Source organism: Equus quagga, chromosome 4 (genome assembly GCF_021613505.1).
Source record: "Equus quagga isolate Etosha38 chromosome 4, UCLA_HA_Equagga_1.0, whole genome shotgun sequence".
Taxonomy (NCBI): Eukaryota; Metazoa; Chordata; class Mammalia; order Perissodactyla; family Equidae; genus Equus; species Equus quagga.
The window spans coordinates 11334886-11346175 of NC_060270.1; the positions used below are offsets into that span (position 1 = coordinate 11334886).

At 37.8% G+C, this 11290-nt stretch overlaps 1 protein-coding gene across 1 annotated transcript in view; it reads right to left on the reverse strand.

The window, feature by feature from the left end:
- Positions 1-10947, reverse strand: part of IFT57 (intraflagellar transport 57) — a 54046-nt gene extending 43099 nt beyond the window's left edge. The window contains exons 1-4 of the mRNA XM_046659589.1: positions 10624-10947; positions 7957-8119; positions 6998-7116; positions 4122-4212 (exon numbers count right to left, since the gene is read on the reverse strand). Coding sequence (XP_046515545.1) covers positions 4122-4212; positions 6998-7116; positions 7957-8119; positions 10624-10835 — 585 coding nt within the window. The 5' untranslated portion in view covers positions 10836-10947. The remainder of the gene's footprint in view (positions 1-4121; positions 4213-6997; positions 7117-7956; positions 8120-10623) is intronic.
- Between the last annotated feature and the right edge of the window lie 343 nt (positions 10948-11290).

Below are 11290 nucleotides of genomic sequence, written 5' to 3' on the forward strand. Positions count from 1 at the left end.
ATAAATAAACATAGGAACAGAACATTAAACAGTCCCAAGTGGCATATCTGAAAGAGACAGTGAAGGAGTTAATGGAAATTTTGAGTAATATGACTAAAATAGACAAAAATGAGAGGTTGACAGACACAGAATATTCTCACCTGCTCCAGGGACCAATCACATTAATGCATATTTTTGACATCTCATGTCTTACACATTCAAGGTTAATAAGTTAATAAGTCACCAGTACTTCTTGGTCCCTAAATCTATTTAAAGATATTAAAATATTAAGTCTATTTCAAGGTATGAAATATATATGTTTAAGATATTAACCTTGTATCTTAGATATTAACTATCTAAAAGCATAGTTCAGGTAGATTCTAAGCTGGTCTGACGAAGTGTTGGGGATGGAGTTAGAAGTAACCCTTTGAGAGGCAATCCCTCCCCTCATATACAGTAAACACGGATTCTGAGCAGGTTCTATGAGCATGTAGGACAAAACAAACATGAGCTCCCCTTTCTCTTCAAATCTTTGTGGTGACAAGTGACATAGTATGTGAAACAAATTTACCTATATCCTAAGCTTAAGGGCATAGCAATAAAGCCAATGGAGCTTGGTCCTCAGGTCTTGTACAGGAAAAAAAACCAGCTGAGTGTCTTCTGGTAGACACTTCCACGTGTAGAGTTGTAAAAAAACTGCAATGGTAGATTTCAAAGACAATCCTTATTTTCAAGAATTTACAAGTGTGTAAGACAGTGGTTCTCAATATGTGGTTCTGAGACCAGAAGCATCAGCATCACCCAAGAGCTTTTTAGAATACAAATACTAAGGCTCCTTCCCAGATCTACTCAGGAACTCTGGGGGTGGGGCCACTAAGGTAAGATACGAGAACTATGCTAATCTTTGGGCAACAGGAAAGATTTTAGTAAAATATGAACCAATATAAATGTAGATTCTACACATTCAAGTGGCATTTATTGATTTTGTTTGGGGGGGCAGTGGCATATAGCGGTGTAGACAAACTGATTTGTTTACATCTTAAATCTGAAGCATATATACTGATGCACACCCATGCAAAGCAGTTCAGTCTATTCTGTGTTTGCACTGACAATGGTCTACTTAACAACCTGAGTAAATGACTGAAATGCCAATGACAACGCCCCTGGGAGGAGAGACAAGTCTATAATGCCTTTACAATAAGCTAATCAGCACTGTTTACACAGGCAATCAATAAATGTGGGACTGTACTGAACTGAACACTAACAGGTAAACGGCTTTAATAGTAGATACTAGGAAAAGGGTTTTAACTTACTAAATATTATTAAGAGAGCATTCAAAAGGAATTCGAATATAAACAGACTTAGAAAAAATAGTTTTAAAATAAACTAAGAGGATTCTCATCTCAGTAATCTGGAAGACATTCAACAACTTCCTACCATTTCTTTGCCTAATATGCACCTTCTTCTTTTATGGCCAATTACTAAGGATGTGATTATACACAGCAGGTGAGAATATCTGTGTTGTGACCAAGACTTTTTTTTCCCTTTTTTTACAGTTATCAGAGTGTCCTATCTTGATTTGGCCAGTTTAAAACCAAAGCTTTCTAGCTTCTAGATGATTATAGCAGAACTTGACTCTGTCAGAAGTGGTCTGCACCATCCTTGAGGCACCCCACAAACTCTGGCAACAAAGTGAAGTAATACCCCACCATTCAAAGGCTTTTGGGCACTGATTCAGTTCTCCACAGCAAGAGGAATGGGAGAAGGAAGAGAGGACTCCTTAGAATAGCATGACGACGATAACAAAGAGGGAAAGAAAACAATTCAAGAGACATGACACAAGGGAACTAACGCACTCAGAGGCGACCCTTCGAGGAAGGCCTTTGGTTTGGTCTTACGACAGGAGAAGGCCTCGACCTCACAGTTGGGAAGAAATGTGCAAAGAGGCTGCTTTCTAGTTTGTTTCTCTAATTTATACACCTAATAATGCCACTTTGAACTTTAAAGGGTTCTCAGAAAAAAAATCAGCTGTAATTTCTAAAAGTTACATAGCAATGTGATGACAGATGATTTTGTGGTCAAATATTTAATAACACCTACTATGCACCAGGCACTGCACAATAAACTGGAGATACCCAAAAAAGGGGCAAAAGTGGTTTCTGCCCTCATAGAGTTTTCTTTCTGATTACTAGGAGTTTTTTTTCACGTTTTTTTTTTCTTAAGATTGGCACCTGAGCTAACATCTGTTGCCAATCTTCTTTTCTTTTCTTCTCCCCAAAGCCCCCCAGTACATAGTTGTATATTCTAGTTGTGAGTGCCTCTGCTGGTGCTATATGGGATGCCACCTCAGCATGGCCTGATGAGCAGTGCCATGTCCGTGCCCAGGATCCAAACCCACGAAACCCTGGGCCATCAAAGTAGGGCGCACGAACTTGACCACTCGGCCACAGGGCCAGCCCTCTGATTAGCAGGTTTTTGTACTTTTTTCTCCTGACTGGCAGTTTTGAGTTATATGTCTTTGAAGCTAAATGTTGATGCACTGGGACCAGGTATAGATTGATAAATTAGTAACTAATAAACAGTTACTAAGAAAAGATGAGGAAAATACTTGAGTGGAATAAATGAGGTGAACAATCAGGAATACGTGAGAACTTAAATTTTTCTGAGCCTGAATAGAAACATCTATTACACCAAGAATAAAGTCTAAACTCTTCAAAATGCCCAAAATGATCTGGACCTGGCCTATCTTCCCAGCTAATCTTAAGCCTCCTGCCCCGTCACTCAGGAGATCTGGCCACAATGGTTTCCTCTCAGTTCCTTGATCATAGTAAGCTCCTTCCGCCTCAGCTTTCATACATGCACTACTACCAAGGTCTTGCCACATAATAGGTGCTCAGTAAACATTTTCAGAATGAATGAATATATTTCTACCTTAACTTTTAAAATTTATCACATTAAAAATAAAACTTTTAAACTAATTAGTTTTACAGTGGTCTTTTTCCTTCTGTAGATAGCAGTCATCTTTTTTTATATACATGCTTTAAGATATTTATACTGCTAATAAAATACGTGCTAAAAACTTTGAAGATACAAAGCAGCATAGAAAAGAAAAATCACCCATAATCCTTCTATCCATATATTACTAATGTTAACATATTGATATTATTTTTCTTTTCTCCATATTTTACATAGTTGAGTTTATGCTTTAGTATAACTTATCATCCCTCTCTCACTAACATTTCTTTGTAAACAATTTTTAATGGCTACATAATATTCTACTATTTGGATACAGGCTAATTTATTTAATGGTTATTTTCAGCCTTCGTTATAAAACAATGCAATGATGAATATCTTTGTAGCATAGAGTAGTTTAATAAATTACCTTAAGCTGAAATATAGAATATATTTATTACCTATTGATTTCAAAAATCACCTAAAAAATTTAATTGGTTTATGACAATAAAATACACTATGAAGTTTTTTTTTTGCCAACACTTCAATTTCAGATCATATGTATACTTCCTAAAACACGAGGGTCAATCCACCTCTGGTCCTGAGAAAGAGCTGTTTGTCTCTAGCATTTCACTAGTCGAATCCCTTGTAGAGACTTGATCGTTTAGCTTCACACTACGGATAGGATGTTAAGAATGGGCAAAGGTCCAGATGCTGCCAAACAATTTAAATAATGTTGATATTTATAAGTATTTTTTAAAGTTCCTGCAGGGAAGTACTCATCCTAATTTTAGAAGCATGAAGAAGTTTCTGAGAAATAAATGGTGTTCTTATGAAGTAGAATGTACTAATCCCTAAATTTCAATGTTCTGTTCTAAATTCTTTATTATTTATGGCCTATTTAAGATCATGAATGGTTCTTAATAAAATGTTTACTCATATAACTAGTGGCCTACTACTTCCTGTCTACAGTTTAAGAACCTCTGCTAAAATTCCGACCTCAATTATTGGAGAACACGAGCATTAACATAACCAAAGGTTTAAACAACTGATGCTTTGTACTCTATTTAAAAGCTTTTCTTCTCTAGAAACAATAAAATGTATCCCAGAAAATGGAAGTCTGGGGGAATTAAGAGAAGGGAAAGACATCAACAGGTGAAAACGAACAAAAAGTTCAGCAACACACATACCACAAATTCTTCATCCACTTTATTTAACGTTAATTCTGCATCATCTTCTGGAACAGTTTCTTCTTCTAATTCTTCCATTGGGTATGTTGGTCTAAAATAACAAGGTTTAATATGAGATAAGCGTTGAAAACAAAACAAAGCATTTTAGCAGGACAGAAAGCTATAATGTGAAAATTAAGGATCCCTTCTACATCAGATCTTGTCCTTTTTCACCTCCTCCTTTCAAAACCATTGTTAAATGTTTCATGTATTCTTCCTGAAATTTTCCACATAAAGAAGCAAAAACGTTTATCTCTAAATTTAAAAAATAAGTTTACACAAATGGGGTGATACCATGCATATTGTTATCCGACATACTTTCTTCGCTTACATTAGTAGATATTAATACCACATTTAAGTACATATACATCTTTCTTTTGCTTTACATACCTGCACTGTATTCCACTGAACAATGGTACCATAATTAAACTAGCAACTTATTGTTGAACTTTGAGGTTGTTTCTAGTTTTTTCACTAGACAATATTGCAAAGATCATCTCTATACATTTATCATTATGTATATCATTTAGAATAAATTTATGCAAGCAGAATGGCTGGTTCAACAACTTTGTATATTTTATTATTTTGCTAGATATTGCCAAAACCAGCTTCCAAAATGCTAGCCTAATTTACACTCCCAACAATAGTGACCCCATTTCCATACATTCACCAATATGGTATAAAAACTTTAAAATTTGCCAATCGTCTAAGTGAAAAAAATCTCATTCTTGTTTTAATTGCATTTCTTTCTCATGAGAGTGGTTGAATACCTTTTCATGTTTTAATTAGTTATTTGTGTTTCATTTTCAGTGAAAAGCCTATCTATGCCCTTTGTCCTTTGACTTTTTCTATATTAAGAAAATTAATGCTTTGCCTAATCTGTGTTAAAAATATTTTGCCTAGTTTATTACCTATAATCTTGGCTATTCAGGACTGTTACAATTCTTCTTACACAGACTTGGCAACTGTTTTGCACGGATCCTAGCTTTAACATCACGTATATAAGGCTTTCTCTCACACCACACGTCCCACACCCCTTTGGTCTTTTAGTACGGCTCTAGTTTCATTTTGCACATGTACTTCTTCGATCAATCTGAAGTTAATTTTGATACAGGTAATAAGAAGGGCTCTAGCTTTATTCTCATTTCCAAAACCTAATTAGTAGTCCCAACACTTAGTATTGAACAACCATTTCTCCATCAAGATTAATGACATGTATTTCCCATATTAAAAAAAACTTAAAAGTTTTTGGATTTATTTCTGGAAACTTATTTTAAAAACCAATACCTCTGACAAGTTAACAAAATACAAAAATCAACATTTAATATTAAGGAAGGAAAGTACTGTGAACCAAATCAATCTTCTTAAAGAATAAATTTCCTAATTTTCATTAATTAGAATTAGATTATCTCTCAAAAAATGCTCTAGGATTGTTTTGGTATATTTAGGTATATAAAATAATCATCTGTAAAGAGGCGATGTCTACGTCATTTATAAATGACATAGTTGACATACACTCTAACCCTATTACTTTTCAATGTTTTTTCCCCTTGTTCTTCCCCATGTATACACAGTCCTTATAAATTATCCACCTCACAATACATGGCCAAGAATAAGATAGGCCCGGAAGCAAAGGAAGTACAAAATCGAACAATGGTTGAAATACTAATAGCTTCTATTAGCTACTAATAGGTGAATTTAGAATACACTGGGCAACAGATTTAGTAATTTTAAAAACTGTCCAATGGAGCAGCACATCTCATCACTTATCTTTTCTTAGAATCTAGTAAAGAAGTATTAGTACTGTTTGGGTTGAAGCAATGAAATTGCCTTTTTTTAGTTCAAAAACAGATGAATATTAGTAATTTCATACAGTTCAACCTAAGCCAAGTGGATTTTTAAAAGTACTTATTAATAGGGAATAGATTATTTACCTGAGAGAATGTAATTAAATATACATTAAAATATTAACAGGAAACAATATGTACCCCTTTCTACAGAAGTTAGTTCTAAATTAAAAATCAATGCTTATATTTTACCTGAATAATACCTTCCACAATCTCTGACCTATCAATAATTCCAATTGTCAAAGGACCAAATTTATGTATTTTCTAATTATAACGTATATAAATTGACAGTTTCTGAATATTTTATTCCCTCATCCACGCAGTCAACATTTATTGAGCATCTATGATATACCAAGAACTATGCTAATTGCCACAGAGTACATATGAAGATTTCATAATCTCTAGCAAAAGAGCCAGACCTGTAAACAAATGATTTAAATACCATGGGATAAATATGATAATAGAAGCATAAATGAGGCACTGTCAGGTCAGAGACAGAAGCAATGACCAATGTCTAAGACAGCGTCAGGTGGCTTCTTCAGCATTATTCTCACCCCAGTCCCTATAAGCAAAGGAGAAAATCCTATTTAAAGTACTATATTAATTCCCATTTTTTCCTTAAATCTGCAGCTATCAGTTACCTCCACGTATATATTATGCTTGTGTATGTAAATAAATACATGCAAAGAGATTTTTTTTTTAAATTCCCTAAATTGACAAAGATATATAGTTACAGTTAAACTTTCAAGAATTATATATTTGAACTGGGAAGGGGCACAATAATATCTAACACATTACTTCAGAAATGGTTTTGAAGACACGAGATTTTTCAGTTTTGTCTAAGCTGACCTTTTTTAATCACCTGTGGCATTTTCAGTTTTGAACAATCAAGAGAAAATACTTCTTATTAGTTCAGTTAAATAGCTCCGAACCCTCAGAGGAAAAGGCTATGCACATACAAGTCCTATTACTAGGGTGGCTGAGCATTACCTTTTCCAGGTGAAACCAATATATTTTAATGCTTCTTCAGCTAAACAGTCAAGAACATAGCACACATGCTCTCCATAACCTGACTTTAATTTTGAAGGAGGAAAATCTGCAGTTCTCCCCTGAAATACAGAAGATAAATAGGATATTATTTATTATTTATGTTCCAAATGTCAAAACATTTCAAGCAAAGTACTGCTGAATAAACGTATTACTTCTCTATTTTTCAAATATGATATAAAATAACTGTAATTACATTGCTTCTTAGAAATCCATCTCTTTAGTCTTTTTTTAATCCATTGATACATAAGAAACCAAAGGAGAATAAAGATGTTTTATTGTCAAAGCAGCAAATTAAAAGGCAATAACTTCATGACAGCAGAACAAGTCACTGATCTTGTTAGGGTGAAAAATCAGTAACGACTAGCTTGGTATCATATCATTAAACAACCACATGAAGGACAGAGTGACTCACTTGTCAAAAATTAATAACGTGTGCCAAAAATTCTTCCCTCCTGTCCCCAGGAAAAGTCAAAAATGAAAAGTACAACTACTATCATGGTCTGTTAAATCAAAGTTCCCTTTCAAAATACAGTGTTTCAGCCTCCTAGTTTTTTATCACTTTTTAGAAGGAGAACTAAGCACGTATAAATTTACTTCTGAGACATATCAAGATTAAGAAGATATTATTACTCTGGGCTATAAAGAGTGTATCTTGACCATTTTTATAAGTGGCAATAATAACATCAACCATTGTGAGAGAGTTTTACTCGGAACTGAATCCAGGTATAATTTTATATATCTATGTATGCGTGTATATATATTTAATTATATATAATAAATTAATATATATAGTTTTCACAGTGGATTATCTAAAAGGTTAGTATTTACGTTGCTGAATTACCAATACTGAAATTCATAACTTGAGAACATGCAGAAAGAAGAGAGTTCTTTACACTTACAAATAATCGAAGCTCAGATAATATGTTAGATATTGTTGCATTAGGGTCATCATATTCTTGAGGCTGCTCAAAGGGACGCCCTGCTTTGTTAATCAGCCAAGCAGCAAGAGTGCAAAACATGTAGAACTGTTCACCAGGGTTGGTAGGCAGTGCAAAATAGTGTCTATTTCAAAACAAGGGGGAAGGGAGGAATACAAAATATGAAAGATTGCAGATAAGTCTACAGTAACTAAAGAAGCCAAGTCCAAAATGACCATAGGACTTTTTTTTTTAATGGTCTTACAATCAAAAGGCGTTGATAATTTACTCTAAAGCTTCTAGTAATCCACAATACTCATATGAAAGTTTTTAATCAACTTTAGATTAGGGCAATTGCTACTGTACACAAAATATTAGATCAAAGACTTTACACCCACAGGATGCAGCACATGTTAAAAAACAGCTTGTAGAACTTTTGCCAAAACCATTTGCAAGGAATAATTAATAAGAGAGTATCTCCTGAAAATGGTAATTTGGAATTAAGAGAATCTCAGAGTTTAAAAAAAGACCTTAATGATTATTCAGTATGCATTTTTACAATGTCACTGGTATCTTATTGGCTCAAACCTATCAGCCATGTTAAACAGGTTTTCTCAACTGGCTGCACATTTGAATCACCTGAGGAACTTGTAAAACCATTGCTACTGGGTCAAACATTGCTTCTTCCCTCGTGGGTTAAATCAGCACTTCTGGGAGGGAAGCCCCAGAATGGGTATGTTTCAAAAGCTTCCCAGTTGGTTCTAAGGTGCAGCCAGGCTTAAGAAGCCCTGTGTCTCAAACCCCCAGTCTAACAAACATTTGTTGACCTTTGCTAAATTACCTAGCCTACGAAAAACAGTCCTGTGAGGATCAACATGATTTATACCTAAACATGTTAGGAATAAAACCTGATAGCAACAACACTCAAGTCAGTTTCATCAAAGATCTTATTCTGCTTTTTTTACGTATAGCTATAACTATTATGTTTATAATGTATTTATAGCTATTATAACTATTCTTCATAAGAATCAGCAGTCTACTCCACGTTTCTCAAACTTTTTCCGGCAGGATAAGTGTAAATGTTCTGAAAGATAACAGAAAGCTAGGGAGAAAAAAGGCCATGAAGTCCTTCCAGGTATATGCTTACAACCTTTTCAAAACACCCACCACTAACAACTCATCTTTTCCTTATCAGGTGATAACTCCTGGACAGAGGGATGGACACCGACAGACACTGCAGACCTAGGACAGCAGTTCTTAAGCCACAGGATGCATCAGAATCACCTGGAAGGCTTGTTAAAATGCACACTTCCAGGCCCCAGCCCTAGAATTTCTGATAACAGCAGGCCTGGGAACGGATCTGTGGAACTGCGTTTCTAAGGCCCCAAGTGATGCTGATGCTGCTGGTGTGGTGACTAAACTTTGAGAACCACTGGCGAACATCTTGCTGAACTCCTGAAACAGGAAATAATACAGAGGTGATATTAATAAAACCCTAAGGCCATTTTCCGTTTAGTTTGAAAAATACATTTGGGGAAAAAATGTAGTTTTATTAACATAGAAAATGTTGGTTGTCTGTATTATCCCGATCAATTCATTTAAGTAATAACTCCCAATCCTACAATTTCTATCACGGACCAAACAACACTACTTTTTCCTCTAACTTTTCTCCTACTATGGACTGATTTACCAATACAGACAGTTTACAGAAAGCCTACACATCTTACAATTCAAGTTACTGGAAGAGAGCAAGGAATGAGATCAGTACCGCCATGGGAAATTCTTTGAGCCTAGCCACAGCCATTAAGAGAAAGTACTACAGATTCTTAATCTAAATTACTTCTTACAAAATAAAATAAACGTAAGTATTAACATGAAGGAAAAGCTATAAAGCTTATTTATCTGGCTATCACTACGCTACACTGAGTGGAGGAGAAAGCTCTGGCCGTCTGTTACCCTCAGCAACTCATGGCATTGCCTTCAGGATACATGGACTTTTCCCCACCAGAACAAAGGCAGAACTTTAGGTTCTGTGATAAAACGACAATTCCAGTAGCTGTCATTTCATTTGTCTCTTCCACTTAGTTTCTGAGAGTACCGTTAGTGCAAAGACAGAAGTCTCTTAAACCATAGCAAAGAGCCAACAAGTGTGCTAACTGTACGTGCAGAGCTCGGCAAGGTCCTAGGTACCCAGGTTGCCAGCTCCAGCGACAGGTCCTCTCAGAGGAAAACAAACTCTAGAGACAGATCTAAATGATAATGGCATCATCTCTGAGGATGAGATTATGGGTGATTTTAGTATTTTTCTACACACTTTCTGGTGTTTTTCTGAGTTTTCTACAAGTACTTTTATTACTTTTATAATCAGAAAAAACAGTTTGTGTTTTGCAGAGGTGCGCGTGTGCTTTAAAGACTAGGTAAGCTCTCTTCCGGTCCTTTCTGCCGTTCCAGAACTTGTTTACTCCCTACAAAAACACCAAGTCTAAACTGCGCGGGCTCCGTCGCCAGGTCTGGAGCGAAGCGCCCTTTCCTGCCTAGGAAGATGGAGGCGAGCGCTTGCTAACCCGCTGGCGCTCCCCAGAAGGCCGGAGGAGGGCATCTCCCCGGGGCCCGGCCCGCACCCGGGCGCCGGGGGACGAGGGCACCCACCTGGACGGGGGCTTCAGGTTGTTCTTCCGGAGGAGCTCCTCCTCATAGCGGAGCAGCTTCAGCTTCTCCACCAGGTCCTCCATCACCACGAACATGTGGTAGGCCGCGCCGGGCCCCCGTTCCACGACCACCTCCCCCGCCCCATCGCCCCGGGACCGAGACACCCCATCCTCCAAACCCGAAGGCGTCACCACCGCCGCGGCGGCCGCCATCGCAGCGCAGGCAGAAAGGGCCCGGCGTGGGCTCCGGCCCACAGACCTCGGCGGCCTCCGCCGCCCGCGCCCCAGCAGCCGGGACCGCCGCGACCGGTTACCAGGCGACCGCCGGGCAACCCGTCACCAGGGAAACTAGACTCCGCCTCCTTCCCGCCCGGGGCTCTTCTAAATTCCTTCCAACCAGGGCGGGCTTCCTGCATGACGTCACCTCGGGCCCCGCCCCTTCCCCTGCCTCTGGGGAGGAGGTGGCTAGGAGGCGGCTCCGCCCCCCGTGGGGGCGTGGCGTCCCGCGCCCCACATCGGCCGCGCCTCCTCCCTCTGCCACTTACAGGCGGAGCAGGGGCGGTGAGAGTTTCCGCCGGGGTCACCCGCCAACCCTTTGTGGGTGTGGGGCGGGGGTGTGGCGTAGTGGTCACCTAGGGCGTCCGACTGAGTGGCGGTTAGAAACATTG